Genomic DNA, 18,893 nt, shown 5'->3' with positions numbered 1-18,893 from the left:
TTTCCTCTTGGAACCAGATACTCTTTGGTAGAAAGGCCTAAGAGCCTGTGTTACCCTGGTTTAGCTTGTTGTACTGGTTATGAGAAATAGAGAAGGAACACCTTGGAGATCTGTAGGATTTCCATAATGAGTTATTTATTTATTAAAATAGGTTAACCATAAAAGCCAATTGACTAACCTGTGTCTTTTTGTTCCCTAAGCCCCTACAGGAGTGTGAACACCCCTGCTTCAGCAACAAAGCCTCAGGTCCACATCTTGGGAAGAATATGGCCACTTCTTGGGACACTGTCTTTTTCATGCTGATGATAACCTGTGTTGGCAGCACTGTCTTCTACAGAGAGCAGCAGACTTGGTTCGAGGGTGTCTTCTTGTCTTCCATGTGCCCCATTAATGTCAGTGCCAGCACCTTTTATGGAATTATGTTTGATGCAGGCAGCACTGGAACTCGAATTCATGTTTACACTTTTGTGCAGAAAACAGCAGGTAAGTGCAGCTGGGACCCTTTGCAGTCTGCATGTAGCTATGCCTTAGCATCTTCTTCCAGAAACAGATGTGCTGGGTGTGGTGTGGATTAGAGAACCTTCCAGCTATTGGACATCAATCTTCAGAGATATTATTGAACACATAGTTTAATATGGAACCAAGAGAGACTTGTGGGATAGACTAGGGGTGTAGCTCACTCAGCTAGGGAGCATTTGCCTAACTTTCATGAAGTCCTGAGTTTGATCCACAACAGCACATAAACTGTGCATGCTAGTGCATGGAGGGGGAAGCAGGAGAATAGGGTCATCCTCGGCCACACAACAGGCATTGTCTCATAGGTAGTTTTGTCCAAGTATAGCTGTAACTTATCCATCTTCTCTAAAGGTTAATACCCCAGAGGTCCAGAATATTGAGAATGTTGGCAGTGATTCTGGGGGAAAGTGTCCCAGTAAGTTTTCCCTGCCGTCCTTGGAAAGGGAACCAAGGGGACCTTGAAGACTAACTTTCTCTGAAATGTCAGTTTTCTTTCCTTGGGTTATCTAAAGAGCCCAGGAACTCAGGCGGGAGGACCACAATTCAAGGCCAGCTGAGGTTGTGTGGGGAGCTCAAGGCCAGTCTGGGTTACACAGTGAAACTGTCTCCAAAGTCTATTAACAGTTTGAAAAAGAGAGAGAGAGTTGGGGGAAGGAATAAGAGCTGGAGTTTCACCAGAGAGAGAGCAGAGGGACCGTCAGGGTTGCATAACACCCTGTGGTCTCCTTCCTAACAATTCTGCAAAGCATTCCTCACAGCTCAGCTGGAGACTTTTAATTTACTAAATCATACAGCAATGTCTAGAGATTAGCATTTGAAGTAGTCTAACATCTGGTAACCCTACCCCCTCTCTGTTTCATGGACAAAATAGGACAGCTTCCCTTTCTGGAAGGTGAGATTTTTGAGTCTGTGAAGCCAGGACTCTCTGCTTTTGCAGATCAACCCAAGCAGGTGAGTGTTATGATCGATTCTTTTGTTTCCATGTTGTATATGCTAAGGAGAAAGCCCAGAGTGAGTGCTCCGTGGTTGAGCTCTGTCCAAGAAACCTTTTACTTTGTATTTGGGTCAGCATCTCACTAAGTTAACTCAGCTGACCTTGAACACACTCAGTGGCATTAGAAGGCCTTAAAATTGTGCCCATATTGTTTCAGTCTCTTGATAGCTCTACAATACCCCTGTCATTAAACTCAAGTTGTAAATCTCATGCTGTTCAGTAATAATAGTGAGGGCACGTGAGACCATTTTTCCTTCTTCCTGAGGTTCTGAACTGGATACCCCAGACTCACAAGGAGTAGAAAGAAGGCTAGAAACAGATTTGGGGAGTGGGACAGGTGCCTCAGTGATTAGGAGTACTTGCTATGCAAGTGTGAGGAGCTGAGCTCAGACCCCAGCGCCCATGGAAAAAGTTGACATGTCATTGCTTGACTGCCTGTCACCACAGCACTATGGGGATCAGAGACAGGAGGATTGATGGGGCTTGCTAGCTAGCTGCCAACCTGGCCGGGTGTGGTGGCTCATACCTGTAATCCCCAGCATTTGGTAGTCTGAGGCAGGAAGATTACCAAGAGTTTGAGGCCAATTTAGGCTATATAGTGAAATGTATTTGTTTTGTTTTGACAGCCTGGGCCACAGAGAGACCTTGTCTTAAACAAATAAATAAAACAGTGTGAGCTTAAAGAACTGAAATTTGTTTTCTAGTTGAGCAGGTCATTGGCAAATGTGCTAGGGTCTGAACTAGTGAAAGCAGCTTCATTAGCAGAAGAGGATTTGACATTTAGAAAGGAAGATTGTGTTATGTTTGCTAAGAGGAGGAGTGTGCTGGCTCATGCCTGTCATCTCAGCCAGCATGTGGGAGACTGAAGCAAGAGGAGTAAAGATATTTTGTCTCAACGGGTAGCTTGTTATCACAGTAAATTTTCACTTAATAAAACAGAGGGTTGGGGCTGGAGAGATGGCTCAGAGCTTAAGGATGCTGACTGTTCTTCCAGAGGTCCTGAGTTCAATTCCCAGCAACCACATGGTGGCTCACAACCATCTACAATGAGATCTGGTGCCCTCTTCTGAACTACAGCCTTACATGGAGGCAGCACACTATATTGTATACATAATAAATAAAATCTTTTTATAAATAAATAAATAAATAAATAAAACAGAGGTTGTTTTTTTTTTTTTTCATTTTATTTTGTGTACGGGTGTTTTTCCTATTTTCACCATTGCCTGTGGTGGACAGAAGAGGGCATCAGACACTTCCAGGACTGGAGTTACAGTCGTTAGCTGCCATGTGGGTGCTGGGAATCAAACCTGGGTTCTTATAAGAAAACTAATGCTTTTAATCACCAATACTAATGCCATTCTCTTTTAAAGGGCGCTGAGACTGTTCAAGAACTCTTGGATTTGGCCAAAGACTCAATCCCGAAAAGTCACTGGAAAAGGACCCCAGTGGTTCTGAAAGCAACAGCTGGACTGCGTTTACTGCCAGAACAGAAAGCCCAAGCTCTGCTCTGGGAGGTGATTTTTGAATCTGAATCTTGGATAATGCTGGGTTTTGTTTCTGTTTTTTCCTTTTAAGAAGTACTTGGGAGTGACTGCTGCTTTTAGTATCCCATCATTGCTCAGTTATTGTGGTGACTGGGTAGTCAGCTGGTCATTACATTTTAAATTACCACCCTTCAACTTAAAGAGGTTTTCCTTAAAAAGTTCAAAGTACTCCTTCCATGATATTTTTATTGCATTTATTTGTTTGTTTATTTTGAATGTGTTTGTGTGTGTGTGAACTCAATATGTGCCAAGGTGCAGCATGGAGGTCAGGGGTCAACGTAGAGTTCAGTCACAGCTTCCACCCAGATAATCAGGCTTGGTGACAAGTGCCCTTACCCACTAAGCCAGCTCACCTGCCCTCCAAGATACCATTTATTTGAATTTTCCAAAGGTATAATATAGAAATGGTTTTAAATATACTCTATTGAAGAAAAATTACATATAATGAAATCTGTCTACTTATCAGGATCTGAGCATTGGATCCCCAGCACATCCATAAAAATACCAGGCATGGTGGCACACATCCAAGATCTCAGTGCTGCGGAAATGGAGACAGGGCATCCCTGGGAATTGTTGGCCAACCAGCATAACCTAACCACCCAGGTCCCAGTGAGAAATCCTGTCTCATAAATGAAGGTGACAGACCTTGAGAAAGAAAGCTCAAAGTTGACCTCTGCCCTGCATACATCTGTGCACACAAATGTGTATGCACACCTGCAAATATGCACACACAAAATGTAAATGTACATTTAAAGTACTCAGATAAAGGTGTTTTGACAAATATAGAGGTCTTATACCCTTTTTCAGTCCATTTTCACTACTCTTGAAACCAGGCAACCACAGATTTGCGTTCTCTCACTGTAGATAAGTTTTGTTTCTTCTTATGTTTCATAAAATGAAACATTATACAGTTTATAGTCTCTGGCTTTGTAAGTCTGTTTTTTTCTCTCAGCATAAAATGTTGGGAATATTTTTAAGATATTGTTCTTAAAATAAAAATTTAAATGCAACTTTATTAAACTTTATATTATATTGTATGTATTTAAATAATAAAGATATTACAAGATATATTAAACATTAGATTTCATGTTGTAAAGAACATTTATATAGGCAGAATCTCATTATAATTAAAAATAATCACAGCAGAGTGGGATTCAGCCCTCCAAAGTGCCTCCACCTGAATCGTGTTCTTGTCCTAGTTTAAGGTGAGTCGTTAACAAGGGCTTACTGGGAGCAGGTTTCCTGACTCTCAGCCCATAGGGTTTAAGTTCTTGTCCAAGCATGTCTGTGGAAATTCAAATCCCAATTTTTATTGAAAAGTTTTTTCTTTTTTTTTAAATTATTATTTTTTGTTATTTTTTTTAATTTATTTATTATGTATATGGTGTTCTGGGCACCAGATCTCGTTATAGATGGGTGTGAGCCATCATGTGGTTGCTGGGAATTGAACTCAGGACCTCCAGAACAGCAGTCAGTTCTCTTAACCTCTGAGCCATCTCTCCTTCCCGAAAAGTTTTTTCTTTAGATTTACTTTTTATTTTATAAGTATTTTGCTTGCATGCATTTCTGTGTACCAAACGCATGCCTGGTTCCTATGGAGGTGAGAAGAGGGGGTTAGATCCCTTGAAACTGAAGTAATAGATGGTGTGAACCACTATGTGAGTGATGGAATGGAACCTGGTCTCTGCGAGAGCAACAAGTGCTCTTAACCTCCAGACATGTGCTGTGCCGTGCACAGGCCCACATGAATGCACACATATGTGCACACTCATACACAAAAATCCATAAATGTCCTTAAAAACATTTTAAGGTCATAATGCATGTATCGGTGGCCTATATTTATGAAAAATCAGGAACATTTGTGTAAGGCCTTCGTTCACACCTCTTCAGTAAGACTCCATGAGGCTAGGTGTGAGGACTCCCTAAGTCTCTATAGGCCCTAGCTGTGCACCAAACCCCAGCAGAGGCAGAGTGCCTCAGCTCCTTCTAGGCTTGTCAGCGTTCACCGCTTGACCAGGTGGAGTTAGTCAGGGTGCTAACAAAAATTACAGGCTCTTGATTCAGATGGAAGGGTTAAATATATGTTCTTCCCTAGGTCCAATTGATAATAAATTTAGATGGGTTTCTTTTTTGTTTGTTTTTGTTTTTAAAGTCAGGGTTTCTCTGTAGCTTTGTAACCACCGCCCAGCTAGATGGTTTCTTAAGAAATCCATGCCATGTGCTTATATTTTTTCAAGAAAATTACATCCTTGCCTAGTTCCTCCTCTGGCTTCGGGAGTAAGTGCGCTGTCGTTTTATCTTGGGAAAGAACGAGAGAGAGCTGTTTTCTAAGACACAGAGAACTCAGCCAATGGGATCACTGTTGATGATTACTGCTTCATGGAACCTAGGTTTTTTGCATTTTTTCCCTAGGTAGAGGAGATCTTCAAGAAGTCACCTTTCCTGGTCCCAGATGACAGCGTTAGCATCATGGATGGGTCTGATGAAGGTGGGACAGATGCTGAAATTCATACTGTGGGGAAAGCGGGTGGAGTCAATGGAAGATCCAGTTAAAGGGACTGGGAATAAGGATCCAGCAGGAAAGAAAAAGGAGCTAAGTAAATAGGGAGGGATAGGGCAAGGAGACAATGCTCTAGACATGAAAATTAGAAATAGAACAGAGAGGATAATGCTCTAGAATGTAACCTTTTGTTTTTCTCTCCTTTTAGGCATATTAGCTTGGGTTACTGTGAACTTTCTAACAGGTAAATTAAATACATCTTGAAATTTATCTTTTAGCTTTAACTGGCTTTTACAGTTTTTGTTTATTTATTTTTACCAGGAGGGCAAAGTCTACTTCTTTCTTCCTATACTGTTCTTTCTTTGTTTTGGGGTTTTGTTTTTTGTTTTGTATTTGTTATTGTTTGGTTTTTTGAGACAGGGTTTCTCTGTAGCTTTGGAGCCTGTCCTGGAACTAGCTCTTGTAGACCAGGCTGGTCTCGAACTCACAGAGATCCGCCTGCCTCTGCCTCACTAGTGCTGGGATTAAAGGTTTGTGCCAACACCCAGCTGTACTTTCTTTAAAAGAAGGGGCTGGGCTGGAGAAATGGCTTAGGAGTTAAAAGCACTTACTGTTCTTTCCATAGACCTTGGGTACCTATAATTTCAGCTCCAGGCCTCTAACTTCTGGATAGCCACACTTATGTGTATATAACTACAACATGCATAATTAAATTGAAAAAAAAACATCTTTTTTTAAAAAAAGAAGAAGTTAGGGAGATAAGCTAATTTTATAATCTGCTTTCAAGGCCTCAGCTTCAGCCAACCCTCTGAGTTTACATTAGCCTGCAGCCTCTGGGCTCAGAGAGCAGTCAATCGTGACAAATACCTTTGGTGCACAAAAGCAGAGGAGAACCTCCAGACAGAGTATCTGGATGGCCTGGGTACTCATACCTTGCTCTCATTAACAGGTCAACTGCATGGCCATGGCCAGGATACTGTGGGGACCCTTGACCTGGGGGGTGCCTCCACCCAAATCACGTTTCTACCCCAGTTTGCGGTGAGTCACTTTATTAAGGCCCTGTTGGCAACACACCTAAACAGTATCATGGTGCTCAGAAAGCGGCACCCTGTTTGGAGACATCAGCTCTACCGTGAATAGGCTACGTGGTCAGTGACTGAAGAAAGTGAACCTTCCCCATCTCTGATTTTGGGGGAGAGGGTTGTGGATAGTGGTACTAAAATCCTAATATAATTGCAGATGCTGAAGTCTTTTTGCTTTTTCTGATTTGCAGAAAACCCTGGAACAAACGCCTAGGGGCTACCTCACTTCCTTTGAGATGTTTAACAGCACTTTTAAGCTCTATACACATAGGTGAGGAGGGGGTAGGGAAGAATAATAGTTCACATTGTGTTACTTTTCATAACTTTTTGTTACTGTATCTTATCAGCCTCTGAAAGTCTCTGCCAGTCTCCTCCCTGTCTACTGAAACCTAAGTCATACACCAAACCTGAGAAACGTAGGAGGCATCCTCATTTTTGGCCTCAAAAGTATGTAATGAAAGAGTAAGTTTTTCTGTAGATGGGAGCCTGTGGAGAAGGCCCAGAACTCAGCCAGAGCTCCATACCAACTCCTGTGATCTGGGCTCCAGTGTTGAGAGAGCAGTCTGGAACTGATAAGAGCTAAACCAATGAGAGCTTTTTCTGGGGCTGGTTCTCAGGCTGGACCACCAGGAATGATCTATTCTTCGGCATCACACCTGAGCCATTTACTGCATATCCTTGATCCAGACTCCAGAGTCTTCTTTTACTGGTCACGCGAATAATGTGGCACAGAGACATGGGGCAAAGTTTCCATGTTCCAAAGGGAGTCAGAGAACCACGTCACATTTGAAAAAGGCAGAAGAGGGCTGAAAACATCCAGGACAGCCTGACATCGGTCAATCCTCTATTTTACAGTTACCTGGGATTTGGATTGAAAGCTGCAAGACTGGCAACGCTGGGAGCCCTGGAAACAAAAGGTTTGTCTGAGTACCAGTTCGTGGCGGGAGCCGGTGGGAGTGCTGCCAATCGCAGCTCGCCTCTTCCCTTCCTTGGCACTCATTCTGTGGAGCAAAGGGTTGTGTTGCATAATAGACACAAAAACGGCTGGTGCTGTGATGTGTCCGTCACCTTGAGAGTGAGGGCTGCTCGTATAGGGTAAGAGCCTGTGTCTGCAAGCCTGAAGCTGGACAGTGTGGAGTAGGAACTTGTACAAGCCTTTGTCAGGAAACAAGGTCTGTTGTGTTTGCCAAGTGGAATGACTGAGCAGTTTCCTTTCTGTCTTCACAGCTGGGCACAGGCAGAACTGGCTGCAGTCCCAGCTTTGAGATTGGGAACAAATCGTTGACCTTTCTGTGCCCTGGTCTTCACCTTAAACATGATTTCGGCATCTGATGCACTCCAGTGCCTTGCTCACAGTAAACTAGTACTGGGATGAGGAGCATGTACCACTTCAGTTTACCAAGTATCTTTAATATCTCAACTACCAGTGGAGGAATGTTTCCTCTATTAAAGAAAGAAACTTACATTACTATTTTCTTTATTTCTTTGGGATGTGATAAAAGTTATAAATCCTGCCAAATGTACATATGCATGAAAATTTGCCTCTGATTTAGAGAGTTCACCACTACCACAGAGCTTGTGAAGAATCCATGTCACAGGATGCAGCCAAGGAACCAGTTTCATAAGATTGTGAGGCCCAGATCTCTTGATGATTCCTTGCAGCCTGTGTACTTCTTCTACACTCCCTCTCTCACACGCTTGCTTTCCTGTGTTGTGGTTCTTCCAGGAACTGATGGACATACATTTCGAAGTGCCTGTTTACCAAGATGGTTGGAAGCGGAGTGGATCTTTGGGGGTGTGAAATATCAGTATGGTGGCAACCAAGAAGGTGAGTGGTGTTTCTTCACTGGTTAAAATTCCCTTCATCGTTCATGGTCTGGAAGAGTCCTATAGGAACCTGTTCCAGAGCCCAGAGAGACTTACCATATTGGAAGCACTCACTGTTGGTATGTTCAGAGGCCAGCAAGCAAGGCAGCAGCTGCTCTGCATCCTGTTCTGCCGTGGAGGAGTTGTTACCCGTCTGGTGCAGCAGTGTGAGTTCCTCTTTCAGATCCAGTGTATGCTTAACAACTTCAGTTACAGTAAAACTCAATTGAGATAAGAATCATTCATTTCAGATACTGTAAAAGGCACAGACATTAAAGTAAAGGGGACATTGTGTTTTCCCAGAGAAAGAAACAAGCTTTCTGAATAATTGCTCACAAAGATTGTGAAACCTAATGACGGCAGTAAGTACCACGGTGGCTGTGGCTGTTTTTGGTGATCACAGGTTAAGGGGAGGAGTGAACAGTGAGGTTGAGGAAGGTCATACATCTTTTTTAAGACTTCTAAAACTCAGCCACCTTTTTTGGTTTCTTCAGTTAATTTTATGTTTTTGTCATTTTTAAGATTTATTATTTTGTTCGGGCAGTGTTGGGCATGCCTTTAATCCCAGCACTTGGGAGGCAGAGACAGATGAACCCCTGTGAGTTTGAGGCCAGCCTGGTCTACAAGAGCTAGTTCCAGGACAGCTAGGACTTTTACACAGGGAAACACTATCTCAAAAAAACAAAATAAATAAATAAAAGATTTGTTTTTTTATGTGTATGTATGTATTTTATGTGTTTTGCCTACATGGTTTTTTTTGGGGGGGTTGGTTTTTTTTTTTGGTTTTTTGAGACAGGGTTTCTCTGTGGAACTAGCTCTTGTAGACCAGGCTGGTCTCGAACTCATAGAGATCCGCCTGCCACTGCCTCCCAAGTGCTGGGATTAAAGGCGTGCGCCACCACCGCCCGGCTTTGCCTGCATGTTTGTGTGAGTACTGTGTGTGTGCCTAGTACCCATGGAGGTCAGAAGAGGAAGTCAGGTCCGCTGGGACTGGAGGTGCAGTTAGTTGTGAGCCTTCACATGGTTGCTGTGATCTGAACCCGGGTCCTCTATACGTGCAGGGAGTGGGGCTGGAGAGATGGCTCAGTGGTTAAGAACACTTGCTGCTCTTTCAGAGACCTGGGTTCAATTCCCAGCACCCTCATGATGACTCAACTGTCTGAAACTCCAGTTCCAGAGGATCTAATGCCTCTTCTGGACTCTGAAGGCACCAGATAATACGTGGTGCACAGATATACATGCAGGCAAACACACACGTAAAATAATAACATTTTAAAGAAGCAGCCAATGTTCTTCATTAAGTCATGTCTTCAGCCCCCAGCTATTATTTTGTTGTGGAGGAAATTCCTGGGTTAGCTTGTTCAGCAGGTGCAGCTGTTTCTGCTGCTGCTTCTTGTCTTCAGTTTTTCAGACTTCGAGAACCAGCCGTCCCTGCTCTCATCTTCCTGGAGTGCCCTTTCCTCCCTGAATCTAATAATTAAGAGGGTCTAGTCAGTGCCTTTGTGGACAACTCCTATCTTGAATAGCATAGACCCTACAATACCTTCACTCCACCCTCAGATTGTCCAGCTGTTTCCAGAGCTCCTCCCCGTCCTGGCTGTGCAGGTTTAAACCTCAGCCATAGCTGTGCAGCTTCCACTGCTGCTGCTCACAGGCCAAGGTGCTTGTTCTTCTCTCATTGACCCATCAACTTGCCACAGAAGGTGACTCCCCACATCATTTTTCTCAAGTGATAAACTTTCGCCCTGACAGGGGAGATGGGCTTTGAGCCCTGCTATGCAGAAGTGCTGAGGGTAGTGCGAGGAAAACTTCACCAGCCGGAAGAGATTCGGGGAAGCTCCTTTTACGCTTTCTCCTACTACTATGATCGAGCTGCCGACACACACTTGATTGGTGAGTACATGCCTGGTTCAGGCCACGAAGGAAGCGAATGGGACTGTGCTGGGGAAGGTCAAGGGCATTAAAGGCTGTGCTGATTGGAGAGATTTACTAACTTTTCCAGTAGTGTTATACTAGCCACTAGAATGGAAAGGTGAAGACACTTGCGGTCTTTGGGAAGTGGAAAATGACCTAATGTTCATAAAGTCTGTCTGTTTGAGGCAGGGTTTTACTATGTAGCCCAGGCTGGGATTGAACTATGTAGCCCAGGGTGGCCTGGAATTAGTAGCCATCCCTCTCTCCCAGCCTTCTGAGTAACAGGGCTACACAGATGTGCTTCCATGCCTGACTTTGTATCTGGAGTCTTTTTGCATTTTTTTTTCAGTAATGGGGTTGAATCTAGAACCTCTGCACACGCTAGGCAAGTGTTCTACCACTAAATTATATCTCAAGTCCCCCTTTTGAACTTTTCATTTTGAGATAGATCTAAGTTGCCCAAGATGGTTTTGAGACGGATTATGTACCCTGTGTAGGCCTTGTAATTGTGATTCCCTGCCTCAGCCTCTTGAGTAGCTGTGCTACCAGGACCAGCTTGCTTTATATCTTTATTACAAAACTGTGTGTTAGCTGTTTTGTAATTATGACTAAATACTAAACGAGAGAGACGTTAGAGGGTTTCTTTTGGATCATGCTTTCAGAAGTTTCGGTCCATGATCAACTTCCTTGTTTCTGCCACAGTAAGGCAGAAAATAATGGTGGAAGGACTTAGAGAAGCAAAGTTGCTTTTACATCATGGCCACCTGGAAGGAGGGAGAAGCAGAGGGTGGGGCCTAACTAGAGCCCTCAGCTACACCTTTCTCTTGACCCATGTGCCCCACCTAAGCCCCACCTCCAAAAGTTCCCATTACCTCCCAATTGTATTACCAAGTTATGAATACATCTATACCTTAATTGATGAAGGACATCCCCATGGTTCAGTCACTTCTCAGTGATTGGGGACTCCACTTTCTGGAGACCAAGCCTTCAACACATGAGCCTATAGGAGACATTTCCTATCCAAATCATAACAAATTGAAATACAGTAAATGCACGTATTGCTTTCATGGTTTACCAAACCTTGCCGTGTATGTACCTGTGAAACCTCCCCACATGCAAGATACTATAGCCATCACCCCAGTTTCCTGATCTTTTAGGGATTTTTCCTGTTCATAGAAGTTGTGCTTTTGTAGGTGTGAGTACACACATGATTTGTCATGACTCAAGAGAGATGATTTGCTACCCTGCTTACTATATTTCTAATTCATGTGTATGTGTCTGCATGACTTTCAAAGTACCATGTGTGTAGGTGTCTTCAGAGGCCAGAGGGCATTGAATCCTGTGGGACTAGAGTTTTAGGTGCTTAGGAGCCACCTGATGTGAGTTCTGGAATTGAACCTGGGCCCTCTGCAAGAGCAATAAGTTCTCTTAACCAGTGAGCCATCTTGCCAGCCCCTCCACCCCAACTAAACTTTTAAATGAACCTAGATTTTTATTGTGGTTAAATATATAATACAAAATGGGTAACATGCATTAATCATCAATAAACAAAATAGACAATGTGGATTTGTATTGTACAGATATCATGTTTATCTATCAGTCTTTTATGTTGGGAAGTGTATATTTCCAGTTTTTATTACTATATGTCACTGGGATAAATGTTCTTGTTTCCTTGACGTTTTGACATTAGCTATTCTGCTTCATTTTAGATTATGAAAAGGGCGGTGTTTTAAAAGTTGAAGATTTTGAAAGAAAAGCCAGGGAAGGTAAGTGTTAGGAAATTCTTGAAGCTGGGCTGTTAAGTGTGGCTGCCAGTGCAGGGCCTCCTGGGACTTCTGAGCCTTCCAGTCTGCTGGAAGATGCTTTAGGCGCTGTCAGAAGAATATGGGGATCTAAGACACTTCAGGGAAATAGAAAAACAAACTGTTTTTCTGAGACAAAGTCTTACATAGCCCAGGATGGCCTCACAATTGCGGTGTAGCTGAGGATAACCTTGGATTCTGTTTTGGTTTCATTTGGTTTGGTTTTTTAAGACAGGGTTTCTCTGTAGCTTTGGAGCCTGTCCTGGAACTCGCTCTGTAGACCAGGCTGTCTTCAAACTCACAGTGATTCACTTGCCTCTGCATCCCGAGTACTGGGATTAAAGGCATGCACTATCACTGCACCCTGAATTTTGATCCACCTCTCAAGTGCTAGGATTATAGGCATGAGTCGCTGTGACTGACTTATGTGATAACAGGGATGGAACCCAGGCTCATGAGGGCTAGGCCGTCATTCTAACACCCAAGCTAGCTATATATACATGCAGCATGGCCCACTCACTTGCTCTCTCTCTTCATTCTAACAACACCTGAGTTAGCCATACACTCAGCCTGGCATATTCTCTCTCTCTCTCTCTCTCTCTCTCTCTCTCTCTCTCTCTCTCTCTCTCTCTCTCTCTGTGTGTGTGTTAGAATAGGTTTATCAGCAGTAATAAAGAACTGAGCACCAGAACGCATGGGACATCCTTGAGAGCGCAAATCTAAAATACAAATGATCTTTTCCTGTGGCCACAGAGAGAGTTACATTATAGTTTCCTGTCCGCTGGGCCTCAGTTGAGTGACTACAGTATGTCATAGAAATTTGAAAAGCAGGTTGCTGAAAGTATAGTTCAGGTGTTGAGAACTTGCTTCGTATGTGCAAGGCCCTGGGTGTGATTTCCAGCAGAGCCTTACCCCTGCTTACCCCACACCCATAACTGGCTAAGATGCACGGTTTTTTTTTTTTTTTTGTTTTTTTTTTTTGGTTTTCCAAGACAGGGTTTCTCTGTTTAACAACCATGTCTGTCCTGGAACTCATTCTGTAGACTCTGCTTGGCTTGAACTCACAAGATTCACCTGCCTCTGCCTCCTGAGTGCTGGGATTAAAGGCATGTACCACCACACCCAGAGAATAGATGACTTCATACTGGAAATATGCAGGTTCTAAAGAAGCTGTAGTCTTGTAGAAGTAACCGGTACACAGATGTATACAGTACACAGTAGACAGCATACAGGAAGCCCAAGTACCAGCTAAATGGAGACATTTTTGCTTACTCAACCCCTACCTACAGCTTGAGAAGACCCTACATCTCTTTGTTGCAAACTTGAATGCTGTTTTCTCTCCCACTTTCAGTGTGCGATAACTTGGAGAGCTTCACCTCAGGCAGTCCTTTCCTATGCATGGATCTCAGTTACATCACAGCTTTATTAAAAGATGGCTTTGGCTTTGCAGATGATACCCTCTTAAAGGTAAGAAAGAGCACTGGATCTTACAGTTGTCTGTCTTGTTGCTTTGGGAAAGAATTTGTCTGGCGGTCAGAGCGGCAGGTGTTCCTGTTTGGGCTGAAGCCAGGGCACCCTGCTAGATACCACAAACACATGAAACACCTGGATGCAGTTATAGTCTCTGAGGGACATGGTGTCCTGTGGACACAAGACAGAAAGACTTGAATATATTGGGGCTGGAGAGATGGCTCAGTGGTTAAGAGCATTGCCTGCTCTTCCAAAGGTCCTGAGTTCAATTCCCAGCAACCACATGGTGGCTCACAACCATCTGTAGTAAGGTCTGGTGCCCCCTTCTGGCCTTTGGCATACACACAGATAGACTATTGTGTACATAATAAATAATAAATAAATATTTAAAAAAAAAAAACAAGACTTGAATATATTCAAATCACATTGTTTATGAAACCAATTTAGAACTCAGTGAGAAGAAGCAGTGAGAAAGAGATGGGGAAACAAATATCCAGAGTACAGTACAAGCCAGTTGGAAGGGCTGTGCTTCCTGAATCCCAGTTCCTCATCTTGACTTTGTGTGCCCTCACCTGCCACTGATTTATGGTTGTTAGAACTTAAGCTGAAGTTTGATCAAGAGAGCACAAGATAAAAAGCAGCTGGTGTCATCATCACACACACTTGTATACGGAGGCTGTGAGGCAGATGAACCTGCCCAGTCTCATCTTGCACAATGATGTTAACACATATGGCTGACTTCAATGTCTCAAGCATATGTAGTGTATCCTGTCTATTCTACATCTGCTGGATACTGAGTCGAATCTCTTCTAACAGCTGTATGTAGCTTGAGGACAGGGATAACATTTTAACCATCGTTGTAAATATAATTTGCAATCAATAGTGGTATAGAAAGTAAGAAGATAAATGATATGAAATTCATAAGATAAATTTTAGAGGGGTTGGAGAGATGGCTTAGTGGTTAAGAGCACTTGCTGCTCTTGCAGAGGACCCAGGTTTGGTTCCAGGACCCACATGGTGGCTCATAACCACCTGTGACTACAATTCCAGGGGATCTGACGCTGCCTTCTGATCTCTGTGGGTACTAGGTACACACATGGTACACATACATACTTGTAGCTGAAACACTGATACACATAAAATATACAACTTTTGTTTGCTTTATTTTTGTTTTTCAAGACAGGGTTTCTCTGTGTAGCTTTGGAGCCTGTTCTGGAACTTGCTTTGTAGACCAGGCTGGCCTCAAATTCATATAGATCTGCCCACCTCTGCCTCCTCAGTGCTGGGATTAAAGGTGTGCGCCACCACCGCCTGGCTACAGGTTTTTTTTTTGGGGGGGGGGGTTTCGAGACAGGGTGTCTCTGTGGTTTTGGAGCCTGTCCTGGAACTAGCTCTTGTAGACCAGGCTGGTCTCGAACTCACAGAGATCTGCCTGCCTCTGCCTCCCGAGTGCTGGGATTAAAGGCGTGCGCCACCACCGCCCGGCCTGGCTACAGTTTTATTCTTTTTATTTATTTAGTTAGTTAGTTTTTTTTTCGGCAGAGGGTTTCTATGTGTAGCCCTAGCTTATCTAGACCTAGCTTTGTAGACCAGGCTAGCCTTGAACACACAAAAATTCACCTGCCTCTCCTTCCTGAGTGCTGGGATTAAAGATGTGTGCCACCACTGCCCAGCTACAATTTTTTTAAAAGTTTTTTTATTTTTTTTTTAAAGATTTATTATATATATAGTATTCTGTCTGCATGTGTGCTTGCATGCCAGAAGAGGGCAGCATATTTTATTACAGATGGTTGTGAGCCACCATGTGGTTGCTGGGAATTGAACCAGGGTCCTCTGGAAGAGCAGCCAGTACTCTCCTTAACCACTGAGCCACTTCTCCAGCCCCTGAAAAATCTTTTTTAAAAAAGGATCTATTGTACAACAGATAGTTTATTACTGATGAAGCAAGTCTGCACGTGCTGAAATTAATGAGGAAGGAGAGGAAGGAGCTTTGCGAAAACAATTTGATAAACTTTTGTACAGAAAATTGCCCCTTTCTGTAATTGAGGGACCAGATCTAAAGTTTTGTCCAAAGCAATAAAGGCATTGAGCTATCAAGACAGTCTGGTGTCGAATGCCTCAGCTGGCTTTTATTAATGCTTAAGGCACAGTTGCTTACATGGACTCCAAAAGCTGAGAATGTGCTTTTCTGTCCTAAATACATTCCCAGCTCTTGCCAGTTGCCTTCCTACCACATCCATAAACATTACATTCTGACTGCCTTGTCAGGTTAGGGAGCATCCAGAGCCTTTTCTGACACAACCTCTGTAAAAATTTCTGGATAGTACGGCTTCCTGGGCCTGAAGTTGTCAGGCATGAGCATGCTGGGTATAGGGCAATTAGGGCTGGGCCACAGGAGTGCTCTTCATAGGTGTTAGCTGTTCAAAGGCCATCCTTGCTAATGTTGAAAACTGGATGAAAATGTGAAGACTTTTTCTTCTTCCTTAACAGCTCACAAAGAAAGTGAACAACATAGAGACGGGCTGGGCCCTGGGGGCCACCTTTCACCTGCTGCAGTCTCTGGGCATCACCAGCTGAGGCTACCGTGTCCTCTGAAGCCTGCATTTCTCAAAAACTTTGTTTTACAAGAAGGAGAGGACTCAGGCATTTTCTGAACAATTCTGGAGAAAGCCTGGACTGAAACCCATTAACTGGCTTTATTGGAAGGGAAGGGGTTTTATAGATGAGTCTTGCCCTTGAGCCTCGTGATTTGGGCTTACTTAATTTTGCACATCTACTGTGAACAGCTCCCTAACCACTTGGCAGGTGCACAGCTGGCACAAAAGTATAAATCTTTTGAGATTTTTTTGTATGTCAGAGTCCTGTGAAGAAAAAAGAATAGGCTTGGAACTCCATGTTAGATTGAGAGTTCAGAGACAAGTCCCTGGGAACCAAAGAAAAATCTCATTTCAACCCTTGGAGTGCCTCATTCCTTTGAGTGTTTCAGTCTTTTGCTTATAAGCTAAATTAAGCTGACCTACTGAAGTCCCATAACCTATCAATACTGATACTTTTTCTTCTTCCCACCCTTACACATTCCCTACCCTAAAACCCAAGGTGAGAACTATCTGGCTTTGCATTTCCATCTGTAATTCAAAGAGAAGGGAAAAAAAGACACTATATTAGAATTTGTGTGACCCTATGACACAATTTAGAGCTTAGAGTGGCCCTGGGTATTTTATTTTTAGACAGAGGTCATGTTACATTGCTCTGGCTAGCCTGGTACTGTGTAACCCAGGTTGCCTTGAATTGTCAATTCTCCTGCCTCAGCCTCCTGAGTCTTGGGTTACAGGTGTGAGCCGTCATGCTCATGTCATGTTAAATCTCACAAGATGAGCGTGCACCTCTCACCTGTGCCGACTAGAGCTGTGAGGAGGGCCGTCCCATCGAGAGGGCAGTTGCAGACCATGACTGCTGCCCGGTTACCACCTTATTCTCATGGTCCTAAACTTAGCATCTTTCTATTTCTGTGAAATACAACTGCACCCTAGTTTTGGTCTGTGGTTAGAAGTTAAGTGTGTGTGCTGTTGAGTCTAAAGATAATCAATGCTTTCAGTTTGTCCTTTTGGGGGTTGGGGTGTGGAAAGTGCTGGAGATTGAACCCAGGACTTTTTGCATGTTAGGCACAATGTGCTACCACTATGCTTTATAGTAGTGCTTTCTTGCCTGGGCCCTTGCTGATTTTAGCCACTGTTTTCTGAATTTATTGTCTCCCTCAGGATTTCATATCCCTTACCACTGATACCCAACATTTGATTTGATTGATTCTTTCGGCCCATGTCAGAACAAGGACTACCATTTCTAGAGAACCATGTTTTTCCTCTCGGGACTCTGTTTTGAGGTTGAACACAGATCATCATGCATGCTAGGCATGGGTGCTCTACTACATTATAAAGTCATTATCTTAAGGTTTTCTGCCAGGCAGAATTAAAGGTGGCACACACCTTTAATTCTAGCACTTGGGAGGCAAATCTCTGAGTTCAAGGCCAGCCTGGTCTATAGAGCAAGTTCCAAGACAGCCAGGGCTACAGAGAGAAACTCTGTCTTGAAGGAAAAAAGTCATGTCGTTTCTTGTGTGACTGTCATTGCTTTGCCTCCTACTCGGTTCTGGACTTGAAACATTGCCGGCTGCTCAGCAGCTCTGTCATAGCATTTCCCCTTCCTCTTTGCTTTCCAGTTTTCAGCTCCCCTAACTTGAAATTTTCGGTCACCCCCTCTTCCTTCCACTCTTCATAAAGGATATGACTATGCCTGGCTCCATGGCAGTCCCCAGGGAACCGTCTTTTTTAAGCCATTACATTGAGTCAATAAGTATTACCATCTGCTGTGTATAAATAGTAGGCAAATTTGTATATTCTTCCCAATTTTAGGGGTTTGTTTTGATTAAATGTGGAATTTCTTCAGACTTTGATACTAAGCTTGAGACTAGATTTCATTGTTGCTTAAGTCAGCCCATGAGCTTCTTGGACACAAGTGATCCTTTTACCTTGGACTCCCGAGTAGCAAGACTATAGGAAGTCATGCTGAGCCTGGCTCAAACTTCCATTACTAAGTTCACTTTCACTTACTGCCTTCTTCAAAACAACGTTCACCAGGCAGTGGTGGTGTACACCATTAATCTCAACACTTGGGAGGCAGAGGCAGGCAAATCTCTCAGTTTGAGGCCAGCCTGGTCTCCAGAGCAAGTTCTGGGACAGCCAGGACTACACAGAGAAACCCTGTCTCAAAAGAACAAATAAACAATAAACCCCATAATGCTCATACATAATGAAATAGATTTCCCACACTGGAAATAGCCTGAAGGTAAAATCCAGTTTCCTATGGAATGCATACTCAGTGTCTCTCGCAGGCTTCTCCATCCAGCTTAAGTGTTTGCCTCTCCATCTCGGATGTCACTGTTTACAGCTTCATTAGCTGAGAGCTACCTCCTTCCCTTCAGTCATCCTCTGCTTTCCAAAGCCTTTCAGACTCTTTGAAGATAACTACATTTTTATGACTTTTAAAAAGACACGGCATACTTTAAGACTTAAAAGTATTAGACCAGCCATAGTCCATTAAATGCTGTCACAGTTGAGAGAAGCCAATCTGCTTCCCCAAGAGTAAACTCTACAGCAGGCTTTACAGCACAGGCCTGTAATCCTAGCTACCTTGGAGCTGAGGCAGGAA

The 18,893-nt window shown here is 43.4% G+C and overlaps 1 protein-coding gene across 1 annotated transcript; it reads left to right on the top strand.

Moving 5' to 3' along the window:
• The first annotated feature begins 243 nt into the window (after positions 1-243).
• Entpd5 (ectonucleoside triphosphate diphosphohydrolase 5 (inactive)) lies at positions 244-18,138 on the top strand. The gene is made up of 13 exons (XM_050164496.1): positions 244-483; positions 1,388-1,467; positions 2,881-3,024; positions 5,467-5,542; positions 5,763-5,798; positions 6,504-6,592; positions 6,828-6,907; positions 7,492-7,553; positions 8,363-8,464; positions 10,255-10,395; positions 12,126-12,182; positions 13,570-13,685; positions 16,179-18,138. The coding sequence occupies exons 1-13, from the start codon at positions 267-269 to the stop codon at positions 16,263-16,265; spliced, it is 1,287 nt and encodes a 428-aa protein (XP_050020453.1). The 5' UTR covers positions 244-266; the 3' UTR covers positions 16,266-18,138.
• Positions 18,139-18,893: the final 755 nt, after the last annotated feature.

This window comes from Alexandromys fortis, unplaced genomic scaffold (assembly GCF_014885135.2).
Source record: "Alexandromys fortis isolate MF-2015 unplaced genomic scaffold, M_Fortis_MF-2015_v1.1 scaffold_159, whole genome shotgun sequence".
NCBI classification, from domain to species: Eukaryota; Metazoa; Chordata; class Mammalia; order Rodentia; family Cricetidae; genus Alexandromys; species Alexandromys fortis.
Note: the sequence above shows the minus strand (reverse complement) of the source record. Positions and strands in the feature narration are given on the sequence as shown.